This window comes from Rhipicephalus microplus, unplaced genomic scaffold, assembly GCF_043290135.1.
Source record: "Rhipicephalus microplus isolate Deutch F79 unplaced genomic scaffold, USDA_Rmic scaffold_18, whole genome shotgun sequence".
Taxonomy (NCBI): Eukaryota; Metazoa; Arthropoda; class Arachnida; order Ixodida; family Ixodidae; genus Rhipicephalus; species Rhipicephalus microplus.
The window spans coordinates 42,617-58,591 of NW_027464591.1; the positions used below are offsets into that span (position 1 = coordinate 42,617).

The 15,975-nt window shown below is 46.3% G+C and overlaps 2 protein-coding genes across 2 annotated transcripts in view; one reads left to right on the plus strand and one right to left on the minus strand.

The window, feature by feature from the left end:
* LOC119177804 (potassium/sodium hyperpolarization-activated cyclic nucleotide-gated channel 1) overlaps positions 1–15,975 on the plus strand; it is a 68,518-nt gene that overhangs the window by 39,714 nt on the left and 12,829 nt on the right. The window contains exons 8-9 of the mRNA XM_075883602.1: positions 7,337–7,580; positions 12,750–12,948. Coding sequence (XP_075739717.1) covers positions 7,337–7,580; positions 12,750–12,948 — 443 coding nt within the window. The remainder of the gene's footprint in view (positions 1–7,336; positions 7,581–12,749; positions 12,949–15,975) is intronic.
* LOC119177803 (lysosomal cobalamin transporter ABCD4) lies at positions 688–3,286 on the minus strand. The gene has a single exon (XM_037428992.2). It carries the CDS (start codon positions 2,802–2,804, stop codon positions 861–863), a length of 1,944 nt encoding a protein of 647 aa, XP_037284889.2. The 5' UTR covers positions 2,805–3,286; the 3' UTR covers positions 688–860.

A 15,975-nucleotide genomic window follows, 5' to 3' on the forward strand; every position in this document is an offset into this window, starting at 1 on the left:
GAGTGTATCCGAAAGATCATAGGAAAGATGGGGACATAGTCGAAAGAGTCCGAGGACGGGGTGCATATCGGCGTCAGAAGATTGCGGACGGTGGGCCGATCGGCGAGGGCTGCACTGACGTCGGAAATCGCGGACCACACAACCGTTAAGCATGGAATCTGCAAAGCGAGTTCCTCACGAGGCCGCTGCTTTCAGCGGAAGAAATTCCATGCCAGCCATGCGATCATTTATATTACTTGCTTTCTTTGTGGCATCTCTTGAGGAAAATTCTTCGTCGTGCGAACTTTTCATTTTGTGGTTCTCCGCAATGCGTGTTGTCACACGAAACAAAATCTTTTCTGCAATGAGCAAGTACGTTGGCGTGTTGTCCTTCCAATTAATCTTATGAGTGCTCTTTTCAGCCCGAACAATCGCTTGCAGAATGTTGTTGATGATTCAAAATATATTGCAAACTCAGAGACTACTCAGAACAGACAAGTCAGCAGGGAATCGCCGCACCCGGAAGGTGCTGATGATTGCAGCAGCAAGGTTATTTATCTATGAACAAAGACCATTATATAGCTGTATAGAGCAGTGAGATTGCTGGTGTTTTTATGTGCATTTGACGGCACCCGATCACGGTGTACGACTCTGAGGAATAATTACGCAAATATATAGCAACCATTCAAACAAGACTGACAATGAACACACAGCTGAAAAAAACATTTATGTCGTAAAAGTCTCCGTGTCTATGTATATCAAAATTGCTTTGTGTTCAGCGAGTCCGCAGTAAAAGTACCTCAGACGGTATTGGTCCCACACTCACACGATCAGACACAGGCACACCACTGCTATTACGTTTCTTAGGGTGCGTCGGTCCACTAGGAAACCGTCCAGTAGCCATCGGTGCCTCGCAGCTCGAGCACCGATTCAGCGTTCCAGGAATGCTTGTGGCTTATGGCAACTATGTTGATACCCCTGTTCACACACTCATCCGCGAGCTTTTCCGCAAGCTCGACGTCTATCGAGGCGGTTGCTTCGTCCAGCAGAGCGATTGTTGGCCGGAAGTAGAGCAGGCGGGCCCAGCTGAGCCGCTGCCGTTCTCCGGGAGACAAGGTGTCGTACCACGCGGCGTCCATATCGCTATCGAGATCGTTGGCGCTTTTTAGAAGGTTTCCAAGACCCGTGAGCTCCAGAAGCGAGATCATTTCAGCGTCTTCAGCGTCGCCATCTTCGAGTCCCACTCGACACTGTTCGATGAAGGGGTAGCGAAGCTGCTTTCGAAGACTTCCCACCGTCAACCACGGCTGCTGCGGGAAGAATGCTAACGAGTGGGAGTTGGTCACGCGGACGCTTCCGGAGTCGGCGTTCCGCAGACCCTTGATGACTCTGAACAGGGTGGTCTTGCCGCTTCCGTTGGGTCCCGTGATGATAGCCCTCCGCTTGCCGTCGATTCTCCAGGTTAGCTTGTCGACGAGCACGTTGCCGTCCCGCGGCGAACTGTACGTCACGTCTTGGAGCTCGATCGTAGGACCGTCGCCGTCGTGGCCGTCGCCTCCTTCGGGCGGACGCTTGTCCTCGTCGTCGCCGCTGCTTTCGGCGGCGTGTAATTCGCGCAGTTCTTCGCTCAATGCCAACAGCTTTTCCCTGAGTGCCGCAATACGGTGCGCGTTTCCCGCGATCACAGCGACGCTGCCGGACATGTCCACGAGGCTGCTGTAGCAGCTGATGAGGTAGATGGAGACGAACGCGTTCTTGCTGATGAGCGCTGCAAGTTCCTGCGGCGTCAGCGAATCGTACACGCCGCTGAAGATGGGAACAGCGATGACTAGTAGACTGAGGATCGCACCAGTATAGTCGAAAAGATGAATGCCGAAGGCGAGTGGGAACTGCCTGTTTACGACCGACTGCTGAGCCTTGACCACGTCGTCCAAAATGGCGTTCATGTTTGCTTCTTCCACGGGGTCGCCGTCAAGGAACGCTATGGATTCCGTGTTGTCCCTGACGCGCGCATGCGCGTGCCTAAACTGGCCTTCTTGCCTTTCTTGCTGGTATACGCGCGGAACCACCGGCGCCAGCAAGAACTTGTTGAGAATTGTGAACACTACGAAGAAGACGAGCGTCGAGACCGGGCCTATCCAGCCGGTGGCCACGTACGCCTGGTAGTTGTAGTATGCCGTCGTGAACGGAGCGATCAGCGCGGCCGGCAGCGTGTCCGCCAGAGATCGGCAGAAGCGGTCGACGTCCTGCGTCATTCGTTGGTCAGCATTATCCAGCTCCCCGCCCAACTCCTTCAAGACGTTGACGCAGTAGAAGTTCTTGTCGGCAAAGTAAAGCCCTTGCAGGTTTTTTGTGATGATCTTTCGCCAGTGCACGCCGGTGGTCGACGCCAGGAAGGTGCGCAGCGCCCTGACCTTGGATATGGCGAAGACAAGACTCAGTCCGAGCGCCGTTTGGATCCAGAATCCGCGCTGGTCTTTGTTGCCCAGTACCAAGTAGAAGCGGCTGTTGGTGAGGCCCATTTGGTAGGAGACGAACTCGTACGTCACGGCGAAGAACATCAAACCGGCGAGTAGCAACGCCGATTTCTTGTCTCTCACGACAAGGGAGCAGAGGCTCCAGAAGCGCTTCACGAGGAGCGAGTTGAAGCCGACGCCACGCATCGCGACGAGTACGGAACGCCGCTGGCTGCGGCGGCTCGCTGAGACGGCGTGTAGCTCGAATGATCCGCTGTTAGTCGAAGATCCTGTGCTCCCGTCCGCACTATCTCTGAGCAGAGACAATGAAAACGAACGAACCATGCTCAATTGTTTTCGCCGACGCATATCTTATCGAATTTCAGAAGCCGCGTATCGTCCCAGTCAAGCGGTATAACCATTCCGAACGTCCGACGTACGCGGGCGTGCTCTGTTATTCGAAGTAACCGTCTTATCAGCCGGTTCGGTGTTGTCGCGATGAGAACGGTCAGACGTCGCGGGGCAACGAAAACAGCAGAGTTGCCGCCCACCACGCCACGTGCGATGCCGGCGGCGTCGAGGAAGCACCGGCGTCGGAATCGAGCGTGTACGAAGTGAAGCTGGCTCACGTTTCGATTTGCACGAATACTTCCACGTCGCTTTCCCCTTGCGGTTGGTTATTCACCGGCACACGATCGTGGCAGTCGCTGACTCCTGCCGCGGTCTGGATTGATCCGTTGTAGTGCAAACAATACGGCGGAGACTTCACGGCGTGCTCGAGGGTCTAGGTTTACATGGTCCAACGATATTACTCACATGTGCGAAACACGCGCGTCTTCGCGGAGGCGCATAACGGCGTTGCCAGCGGCGACCGCAAAACCTGTTTGTGTGCGAGGTTACGTAAAAGCGCAACAAAAAAAAGGAAGCCGCGCTCTTTATCGAGTGGCGAGGTTGGCGCGACATCTTTCGTCGCTCGTAAAAAGGAGCGTTGGTCGTCAAGACATCGCGCGAATTTCGAAATAGCTGCATTGAATGATGGTGGAGCAAATACCACTATTTGTCCTCTGAAGTAGCTAACTTTTACAGCCTTGGTCTACTTGCCAATACGACCGTGTTGAAGAGGTCCACTTTTCCAGGTAATAAGAGAATGAACCTCCCAGGGATGTTTATTGTCGCATAAATTGACTGTGGCAAAAGCCATTATGATCCGTCTAATATTCTCATGCGAGTGGTGTTATACGAATTTGTCTCTTGCCTTTTAAGTGTGGAGCACCCGAGGAGCCCTGACAGTTGGATGCTTTCGTCTGTTGGCAATCGCAGGGAAAAAAAAAACGCATAAAATAGAAAACGAGAAGAAGCAACCGAAATGTACAAAGAGAAAGAAAGAAAAAAAAAAAACAGGAAGAGAAATAGATTTCAGAGTAACAAGGAAAGAAAAAAAACGGCAGAACAATTTGAAAACAGAAAAAGAAAAGAATGAAAGAAAACCGAGGAGAAATAAAGGCTGTCCAACTGCGCACTTTCTTCAGATTGGGCATCACTAGGGGGAGCTTCGTTATTATTATTATTATTATTATTATTATTATTATTATTATTATTATTATTATTATTATTGTTGTTGTTGTTGTTGTTGTTGTTGTTGTTGTTGTTGTTGTTGTTGTTGTTGTTATTATTTTGCCACGGCAGACAGAGCGCTAATCTGCCTGCCCCCCACTTCATATTTTCTGCCTACGCCCCTGCCCACTGTAGTTTCGCCTCAGCCAGTCCACTGAAAGTGACGCAAGCGAAGAAAGAGGAGAACAATCGCTTTTTTTTCAGTTCCTGTTAAATCTCTTTCGAACTAACGAACCTAAACTGCCAGCGCGCTTTGTTTAATGAGAACACAGCGCCGTCTGTAGACTCCGCAGAGCAAACGCAGGCAAATGCAGCAAACCCCACATATTATTACATACAAACGTACGTACGTACATACATACATGACTTTCATCACCTAAATTGCAGGATAAGTAACTTTTAAGTGGAGCACACTTATTCACACCCAATATCTGTCATAACCTTATTTTCATGGCGTGCTTAAGCTAAGATACACCTGATGAACGTGAGGCGGCAATTCGCCTACCGCGCGCCTTTTATACAGGGGAAGGCACGTTGTTCATTGAGAACCTTTATTAGTGGTGTAGTGTGGGGTTAAGCGCGTATTAGAATTAGAGTTTCGTGTTTTTCGATGAATCCGAAAAAAAGTACGATAAACAGTCGCCGTTAAATTTTTCGCCGATTGGGATTTATTGGTTTTGCCCAATTTTTAACGGCATACGTGACCCTGTTTAGTTCTTTATCAAAAGGGCGTCCTAACGAAAAGGTTTTATCGAAATGGTTCGAGAATTATCACCTGATGACTTACATGGCCCTTTGAGCGTGCCGCGCTGCTGAAAATGGAGACAGACAGTTCAAAGGAACTTCGCAGTGCACATGCGTACACCAGATCATTTTGGTACAGCTAGCGTTCAAATTGTTAGACACAGTACCAAGGAAAGTATAGGCATTGTTATAAGAAGTAATTGAGGTATGTATATGTGGAGAAGTAAAAATGGATAAATACACAACTTGCCGCCCGCAGGGACCGCACTTGCGACCTCAATTCGAGTAACGCGTCTGATGTTCTACCACCGAGCTACGGTGGCGGTCCTATCCCTCCACCCGAATTATGTATTATTGTTTATGAAGTATATATATATATATATATATATATATATATATATATATATATATATATATATATATATATATATATATATATATATATATATACGTCGATGAAGTATATATAAACATCCCGGAAGAAATCTACAGGGGATCAACTGCTACCATAGTGCTTCATAAAGAAATCAATAGAATACTAATCAAGAAGGGTGTAAGGCAGGGGGACACAATCTCCCCAATGCTATTTACCGCGTGCTTGCAGGAGGTTTTCAGAAGCCTAGAATGGGAACAGTTAGGGATAAGAGTTGATGGAGAGTACCTTAGTAACCTGCGCTTCGCCGTTGACATTGCATTGCTGAGTAACTCAGGGGACGAATTGCAGCTCATGAGTACGGAGTTAGACAAGGAGAGCACAAAGATGGGTCTTAAAATTAATCCGCAGAAAACGAAAGTAATGTACAACAACCTCGGAAAAGAGCAGCGCTTCGAGATAGGTAATAGTGCACTTTAAGTTGTAAAAGACTATGTATACATAGGGCAGGTAATAACCGCGGAGCCGAGCCATGAGATTGAAGTAACTAGAAGAATAAGAATGGGGTGGAGCACATTCGGCAAGCACTCTCAAATTATGACAGGTAGATTGCCACTGCCACTATCCCTCAAGAGGAAGGTATATAACAGCTGTATCTTGCCGGTACTAAGCTATGGAGCAGAAACCTGGAGACTTACAAAGAGGGTTCAGCTTAAATAGAGGATGTCGCAGCGAGCAATGGAAAGAAAAATGGTAGGTGTAACCTTAAGAGACAAGGAGAGAGCAGAGTGGATTAGGGAACATACGGGGGTTAAGGATATCATAGCCGAAATCAAGAAGAACAAATCGACATGAGCCAAGCATGTAGCGCGTAGACAGGATAACCGCTGGTCGTTAAGGGTAACTAACTGGATTCCCAGAGAAGGCAAGCGGGTTAGGGGGAGACAGAAGGTTAGGTGGGCAGATGAGATTAAGAAGTTTGCGGGTATAAATTGGCAGCAGCAATTACAGGACCGGGTTAACTGGCGGAACATGGGAGAGGCCTTTTTCCTGCAGTGAACGTAGCCAGGATGATGATGATGATGATGATGATGATGATAAGGGCATTTTAAACGTGGTAGCGTCAGTTAGCGCCGCCAGTTGCCACAATGACGAGTGTGGAACACTCTTCTGCCTGTTTGGCGTCACACAGCACGTGATCTTAGTATGAGCTGGCAGGTGACCAATAGTCCCTGGTATAATAGTATATACCTGAAGGCATGAAATCTGCCAGCACAGAACCCTCGCTCTGAATGAAGCAAGGAACTGTGAATTTAAGGGCTCAATTTCTTTGTTAGACACAATAATAATGAGAATTGGCAGATAATGATGTCCAGGAAAGTATAGGTATGTCATTAGAAATAACTGTGATGTACACGTGAATAAAGAAAAGCGGTATTGTGTCAGTCGAAAGAAACGCGCTGGCATCAATGACAGAAACCTCGTATATAGAGTATGCTATAGTCCTGGGGTCGGCAAACTGAGGCATCCGGCGTGATGTGCGAACTCTTCCTCTTGTCACGTCTCATTCGAAGGTTGACAGTAGTAAAGTTTTGACCTCGAATTGAGTTTCGGTGATAACTTTTGTTTGTAAATTGCAACTTCCTGAAGTGTGTGGTTAAAATAAATGTAAGTATTATGCTTATATTATGGTTTTTGTAGATTTTTCTCTGCTGACACAATTTTTTCCTTTGCCTGAGACTGTGCCCCCTCCCCCCATCTAGGTGTCGGCTTCAAACATCTTGGTACTCTGCATAAAAGGTTACTGACCCATAGCCTATTATATCAAGCTTTAAGATTTAATATGCGTAAATGTAGTCCTTCTGTAATCATTTATTTTTGTTCGTGAGTGTGCTTGTGCTATATATGTGCTTGTGCGTTCAAATCTTCTAGACAATTGGAATACACTTCCTGTGTGTGTTCTGGAGTGATCCTGTTCAGGTGTCACGTCTTTTATCTTGGAGTATGGAGAATAATAGCAAAATTAGCCTCATCAATTCGGAGAATTGGGGATTTACGAAAAATGAACACGAATTTCCACTACAAGAAAGCTCCGAAAACACCCTCTCAATTTTAAGAAAATAAACTCGGACAGCACGGAGCGCTAGTTACAACACGTCTTAAAACGCAGGAAGTGTTGCGACACAACTACTCGGCGACGTTGACGCGGGTGCCGTTCTTCGCGCAAGCGGACCCGGACTTCACGAACGCGATAGCGGAGCATCTCAACGCCGAGTTCTACCAGCCGCACGATGTGATCGCTCGACGCGGCACCATCGGCCACAAGGTGTACTTCATGCGATCCGGCGTCGCCCACGTGCTCAGCGAGACCGACGAACTGCTGGACACCGTCACAGAAGGGTCCTATTTCGGCCGTGAGAAGCTTGCTTATTCGCACCAGTCGCACACCTGACGCCTGCAACGGGCCCGTAGCTGCAGGCGTTTTTTTTTTTTTCGAAAGGGATTACACTTGCAGAAGTCAACTTTGACTGTTATAGAGGAGCACCTATTTCCATTACTTAAATTCAGTAAAAAAAAAAAAAAAAACTCTATTACGACTTAAAGGGAGAGCAGGGCGGCCCACTGAACGGGTCTGGCCTGCACGCTATGCACGGTGGAGTCTGAAAAGCGGAGCTATGTAGCTGGTATAAATGTATAATTCAAGTACAGCTCGCCAGGAACAATAAACAAAAGTGAAAGGAAACCACATACCAAGAAATAAAAACGCATCGCGTGCACCGTCTTCCAAGAGAAACATTTGAAACCACAGCGTACGCCATACAAAGGACATCCTCCAGACACAACGTGCTCTAGGAAATATCGCTTATGGAAAAAAAAATAGGACAGAGCAGAAGGAGATCAGCATAGTAAGTAAACTTGAACGAAAGAGAGGAACTTGACTTTGTCGTGACGAATTCACACTTATTGGCAAGCAACTATACTTCGTGGCAGAAATGTAGAATAATAGCACTAGACGTTACAGCATCTGAATCGCGCAACGAGCGAGTGAGGTCCAACCATCGCGAGGCATTCTGAAACAATTGATTATTTTAATCAGCCGCAGCATGCTCAATTGAGTGTGCTGCTGCGCGTATTAAGGAGTATCTGCAGCAACTGTAATTCCGGTGGGCGCACTATAGCATGCTTTTCAATGGGCAGCTTCACGCGCACGTCTCGCCCTTCACAACACGGTCGGGGCGTCGTCCAATGAGAAAGGAAGCATGAGAAGTGAGCGAGAAGGCGATGCGAACGATGCCCGTAAAGCTCTCGCGTTGCACTCTTAAAGGCGAAGCTTAGAAAGAAGCGACACGTTTTCAGCATGGTCGGAAAACGCTGCAGGTCGGTATAGTTCACGCAGGCTCCCGAGAGCACGCGAGTCATACGTTATAGCGCAGAGCCTGGTTTGGAATTTAGAAATAACTCTCGAAGTGAGCTAAACGTCGCACTGCCTTCGGGATCGTCCCATCTGACGTTTGGTGTCACGCGTGTTCACGTCGCGGCCCGCTGTTTCTTTTTTTTTTGTTTCCAGTGCGCATCATTTTAAGCCTGTCGTCCATCCATAACTCTCATGTGGCGGGCCCACGCTAACCGCAAAGCGTTCACTATACAGGCCTTAACAAGACTAGAAAAACTTAAAACAGGGTTGAAATAAACGAACGAGGTGTAAAGTAATATAATTAGTGGAAATAAGCAAAAAGTAGTCGTTATAATGAACCTAAAATTGCTAAAAACATTACGTACGCTTGGGGTTGACTCCGGCGGTGTGCAAGAGGGAGCCCCGCCGCATCGTTGAGCCACGGCCGCTGGATCAAAGCGTGCTTTGATCCAGCGGTCGTGGTTGAGCAATGCCCCTTTCCCTGCCTCCTGCACCTCGACGGCGTGACAAGGTGTGGCATCGCTTGTCTGATGGGATCGGGGGCTTCACATATTGATCATGCAAACAGCCTGACGTAAGTCGCTGTGGGCGACGAATATCTTAACTATACCGTAACACGCAGGAGGTATGTAGATAATGCGCAGAAAAAGTACACCACAATGTCGCACACCGAGGCTGCAAACCTCCCTGACAAGATTCTACAATTGCCGGGGAAACCTTTCATGCTTGGCTCAATCAATGGCGTGTCCGACGCTTCGGTAAACGGCTTGGACTAGTTGGTGCGTAGTCATATTTGCAAGTTTTTTTTTTCCAGCGCGAGAACATAGAAGAAAAAAAAAGGACATGGTAGACAGAAAGAGCGCAGGCTTCCAACTAACTTTTTTTTTTTCACAGAGTGGCAATAATATATATACTTTTTTCTTCGCAGAAAAGAACAGGTCAAGGCGAAACTTGTTGCAAATATCTATCGCCTTTGACAAAATTTGAAATCCCAGGGCCCCCGTAAGAGTTTTCGCACGCTTCTTAAGCTTAACCAGACAAATCTCATCTTTCTCGTTTAAAACAGACTCCATTGCTTGTACAACCTTCACCTTAAGCATTGAACGAGGAAGAACCGCAAATCCACCTTCTTTGTTAGCCGGCAGAAGGGACAAAAATGTGCCTTTAGGTACGCGACAGTGCTTCCAAACGGAGCACAGGTAACTACTTAGGTACTTAGGTAGCTTTTAGCGAGAAATAAACACGAAAGACGAACAAGCACAACTATCAACTAAATTTATTCGAAAAGTTTATATATATATATATATATATATATATATATATATATATATATATATATATATATATATATATATATATATATATATATATATATATATATATATATATATATATATATATATATATATATATATATATATATATATATATATATATACGCGAACAAAGTCACAGTGTTTATGTCACGCTAAAAGATAGACTGTAAGAATGAACTAACTCGTTCAACTAGTCACTCTACTGCAGCGATAACCACGAACGGAAATTGGTTGAACATGAAAGACTATTCTTCTTAAAGTCTTTCCTGGGATGCTTCAAGGTTGTTTAGAAAAATTTATTGCCACAAACGTCAGTTACATTCAACAGAGCATTTTCTTCTTAAACATAGAATAATGATGTTAAGAAAACAGACGTCATTTACGTGAACATGGATATGAGATGACGTTGAAACAACATGTACATTCGGTGGTTCACACAAACACAACCACAGAAAATATTTCAAGCTGAACGAGAGACACAAATAAAACATGAATATGTACATTTTGCATATTTACATGTAGGCATGTCATTTCTGCTGGCGCATCGGCACATCTGCCTACCAATACCAGGTCGGCCCAAAGACGAGTTTCACTTCTCCGTCGCAGACCGACACAAAAGGGTCTAAAATTTTGGTCTGTCTGTTTGTTGTTGTCTGCCCAATGATTCAGCCATCCGGAGAAAGTTGAGCGCCTTGCTCAATGCTCACTTATTTTCATCTGGTGGCGGCGTTCATACTTCTGAACATTATCAATCAAAAAGCAAATATTACGCATATTTGAGGTGCAACATCAATACATAAGTGTTAAGCAGCGCATATTTTTATTTATGAATGTATAGATGCGTAATTCTAGAAACCTGTGTGTTTATTAAGCTGCGCTGACGATTCGACGCTATGAACGAAGAAGTGGGTGCTTCATACGCGTCGCGAAAAAAATTCAGGGGCTTTAACTAAAACTAAAGCCCCTTCATCCTAACAAACGACCCCCTTCTACCACCTACCAGTGACTCTGCGTTAGAAAAAAAAACCTTTTGTTTCTTCACATTACTGCCAGATGGTGCTGTATATCACGTATAGCGTCTCCACACACATGACTATTGCCTTTCGACGTCATTTGCAGCAAATCACGGAGATATGCGGCCAATTTTTCGGCTCATGAGGTATACTATATGAGGCTTTCGCCTGCAGTGAATAATGTGCCCTTATTGCTACGTACTTCTGAGATCGCAATATACAATCGAATGCCGATGAAGAACATTGGCACCTTCAAGCTTTTCCTAAATGTATTTTTGTAAAGTTAATGCGACAACTCGAGAAGAATATGCGATATTTCATGTTTCTATCTCTCGGTTCAAGTATTTTGGTAAGTGCTAGTTGGTCATATTTAAAGGCTAATTGTTTGAGACTGAGCCTAGTGGCGCGGTTTCACTTCTGGAAACAGCGCTACAAAACAATGAGACAAGAGTAGAGAATATTGCTGCGGCAAAAAGCACGAGAAAGCTCGCTCGGACGAGAAGACGACGACGTTTCTTGACGGCGCTTTACGGTACATTGCATTTGCTTACAATTTCATCCCGTCATGACACCGCCGGATTTTCACCATTCTACCTTTTGCACGGCCGTTCTCCTGTCTTGCCCTTTCACACGTTACAACCCTCTGACGTACAGTTCTGAACGACTGATTACGCCCGCAGTGCAATTACCGTGGCCGCCAATGCCAGAAAGGTCGCTCGTCATCGCCTGACAGCATCACAAGCGTCTCAAAAGCGACGCTACGACCATCGCTATCAAGAAAGACAATTTTCGCCTGGTTCCCTTGTCCTCCTTTAGACACCATCACGTCGGGTTGGCTTGGCGGAAAAGCTCTTTTCTCCCTATATACTCTAGGCCGTACAAGATTTTGTGCCAGCTGTCTGACGTGACGTACGAGATCGCACCAGCCGACGTGTCTTTGCTACCTCGCGTCAGCAGTGGCGTTGTTCTCGTCGCCATACTCAAGCCGTATCTACCCAGATTAACTGGTGCTCCGTGATTTGCACCAGGACGGAGCGAAACCCTCCAGAAGGTTGATGTTGTGGCAAAGAGTACGAGATAGCGGACTCGCACTAGAAGAAGACGACGTCTCTTGTTGCCGCTTGGGCAGCAGATTCTTTGGCCATCAATACACCAGCTCTGCGCTGGTGTGTCTGCTGCCTTCGTGTTACAATATCTAGGGCTAACTTCTATCTAGGCGGTTATTGTTACGAATATGAATGTAAACGCTCTCTAAAGGTTCTGCCTGCTCTTACTGTTGCATTTTTTCGGCAACTGTTTCCACGAATGGGTCACCACTAGTACACTGTCTACTACGGTGAGTTGAGGTCTATCATATGAAAAGAAGATTCATAGAGCTTGCTGTTAGAGATGTTTTCTCTTTGTTACATTTTCAAAGCTCTATAAAACGTCAGCCGGGAGACGGAACTGAAGCAATAGTACGTGTAGCAAGTACAGTGACGCTTGTACGGTGGGCATGTTTATAGGATCATTCATACGAACTGTCTAAGTTCCCATTTAACTTGACAGGAAGGTGGAGGAAACGAATTTTATGGAAAGCCTAGCCCCCCCGCTCTAGATGGCAGCCATGAGTCCTTGTGCGTTGCATGGTTGCATGGCTGACAACATAAATGAGACGTTGACTTCAGTCTTTAGCTTGCCGAAGGAGTAACGTTTCTTAAACAAAACAACGTTCTGAAAATGTTGGGCAGAATTATGTCCTATGCAGCTTGGCGTGGTTTTCGCGTGGCCGATAGTCGTCGAAGCGTCTCTGTCGTGCAACCTCCGCTAATATATGTGTGCACGTGTATATCGCCGCAGAGTCGTGCCTGCTGGGCCCCAAGGTTCGGCAGAACAAAGTGGTAGCCGTGAACCACTGCAACATTCTGACCCTGCTGGCGACCGACTTCCACGAAGTGATAGACCGCTTCCCGTCGGTGAGGGGCATCTTCCAGACGGTACTGTTCGAGATGAACTCGCAGGAGCACGCCGAGCGCCGCCGCCGCAAGATGATGCGCAGGTGTGCTTTCAATTTGGACCAATAACAAGTACAGGGTCTTCATTTGCTGGCAAGCTTCTTCGCGTTAGCCGTTACAGAGCTCTTCATGAATGGCTCACAAGGTGTTGCCATAATCCTTTTTGGGCTGCGCTAGAGTAGCTGCGCTAAACAGGCGTCACCCCATAAAAATCCACAGCCGAGACTGTGAAGTCAGCTTGTGTACTTTTCAACAGCGAAGGTGTTAAAATTGGCAGTGAGATGTCTGCAAAAAAAAAAAAAAGAAAAGAGCCCTGCTGTGACGTTGCGATAGCAACCGCCACAGCTGCACGCAACTTGTGCTAAAAATAGCCAAACCTCCGCCAAGCCGCCCACATAGAAACCGCTACATTTCATTACACTTTGTCTAAAGGTCAGGGATTTGAATGCATTTAAAGAGCAAGAAAAGACTTGCGCATATTACGGATCTTCCGTCGCCGGGCGGATCCCGAATCGCAGGGCAGTTTTGCACTTAATTTGTGTTTACTTTGGTGTCGTCGACATCTTTAAAAATTTGTAGGCTGATAGATAAATGGGGCTATTAACGAAAAGAAACTGTTCATGTGGAACTGCATCAGCCAGAGAATGATTATATGTATTTGCTTTAATTTTCACTCATCCCTAATTAGCGGGATACACACATGCCGCGTAACTGTAACAAGTGTCTCGCACGAATGAGCCAGGACACAGCACTACTTCCCCCCAGGTGGTCAAAATTTCCGGAGCCCTCCACTACGGCGTCTCTCATAATCAAATAGTGGTTTTGGGACGTTAAACCCCACAAAATCAATCAATCAACAGTGCTAGTTCCCTCTTTACTACATCACGCAACTTCAAGGAAGAACGAGTGGTGTAGATCCATCGGAATACTTTGCGAAACAAATAACAGTGTTCTACGGCGGCCCAGTTATGAGGAGTATGAATACGTTCTGATTAATTAAGGAATCATATGAAAATGCTTCTCATGATGCTGCGGTATCCGGCAGCCAGGTCAATATCAAAGAGCTCTCCGAACATCGGTGGATATCAATACTCATGACGTTGCGATGGCTCCTGGGCAAGCGTGGAGTAGAGTCGAACACGGATATCCGAAAAAAAAAATAATAAAACATGAGGCACACCTCTGGCATGAAGTAAATATTTTGAGCCAACGAAGACATTATTATTGTATGGGCTGTTCCAGGGCCGAAACGTCGGAGTAGACTGTGCTAAAGCGTAAGCGTCCTTTATGTGTCAAATACCTTCCTTTCTACAATATATATTTATATATATATATATATATATATATATATATATATATATATATATATATATATATATATATATATATATATATATATATATATATATAGAGAGAGAGAGAGAGAGAGAGAGAGAGAGAGGAACCGGTTTATTCAGCCAGGCTCGAGCTAAATCACACTGGTGCTGATAGTTACAGATGCAGATGACGAAGATGTACAGGTGCTGATGATATGTAAAGAGAATGAATAGTAATTCGCTTGTTGCGCTCACACCAGTTCCTCCGTGTGGTGGAAGCGTCCACCTGGTCGCCTGAGAGTAATGTGAGATGCGTCATGTATAAGGTTTTAAGCGAGATACAAGTACTATCTCTGTACCTCGGCAACGATAATTAGGATTAGTGCTAAGAGGTGAAACGTGGTAATTGACAGAAGATGTCTGTTGGACCACCGTGTCCGGTCCAATAAAGCGACTGATGAATGTTTCGCATAAGCCGAGGACGTGGAGTGAAGCCCATAGAAGAACTTCGTCACCAGGAGAAAAAGTCACAACACGGCGAGACGAGTCGTAGCGAGATTTTCGAGTGTCTTGAGAGAGGTCGGTGTTAACGCCGGCCAGGTGACTGCAGTGTGCGAGACGAGATAAAAATTCTTCAGAAAAAGGAGCTGTCGAAGGTGCAGGGGCCGAAAGGAAAGAGACGTCCAGAGCAAAACTCGGCGAGCGACCAAAGACGAGAAAAAATGGGGAAGAGCCGGTAGTGCGTTGAGCAGCCGTATTGTAAGCGAATGTCACGAAGGGTAGGATTACGTCCCAGTTCGTGTGGTTGGGGTGAATGTACATTGCGAGTATGTCCGAGAGGGTCTGATGAAAGCGTTCAGTCAATTCATTGGTCTGTGGGTGGTAACTGGAAGTGTTCTTGTGAACAGTGTTGGAAGCGCGCAAAACTTGGTCGATAATAGAACAGAGAAAAACTTTGCCGCGATCACTCAGAAGAACGCATGGGGCTCGATGGCGCAAAAAGACATTGCGAAGGAAGGAATCGGCTACCTCAGTGGCAGTCCCAGATTGTATATAAGCTGTTTCTGCGTAACGGGTAAGGTGGTTGACGGCCGTGACAATTCAACGATTCTCATTCGATGATATAGAAAGAGGGCCATACAAGTCTATTTCGGTGACTTCAGAAAGTAAAGCTGGACAAGGAAGAGGTTGCATTAAGCCAGCCAGATCAGTTGTGGGTCGTTTTTGCCGTTGGCAATGGACACAAAAGGCAATGTACTTAGCGACGGCAGAAGAGAGGCCAGGCCAAAAACAGTGACTTCGGACTTTGTCGTAAGTTTTGTGATAGCCTAGACGACTGGTGGTTGGATCATCACAAAAGCTTCCAGAACCTCACGTTGCAGAGAACGTGGAATGACGGGTACCCACCTGTTACCATCGATGTGGTAAATGTAGTGGTATAAAGCACCACCGGCAAGCTTAAATTGTTTAAGTTGTCGACGGAGTCTGGCGTTTGGAGGAGTAGTAGAGCCGGTCATGTGGTCAAACAATGGTGCGGCAGTATGGGTCAAGACGTTGTTTTGAAACAAAGACGGATTGGGTGCTGGGTGATGAACTTAGCGCTCATATTGGAGAGGTGGTGTCGTTTTAGAGTAGCGATGGTGAGTTGCCTCCGCTGGGCAAAAGACAGTGCGATAGAGTATCAGCATCTATGGATGCTTTTTACCAGATCTGTAGGCGACATCGAAATCGTACTCCTGCAAGCGAAGTACCCAG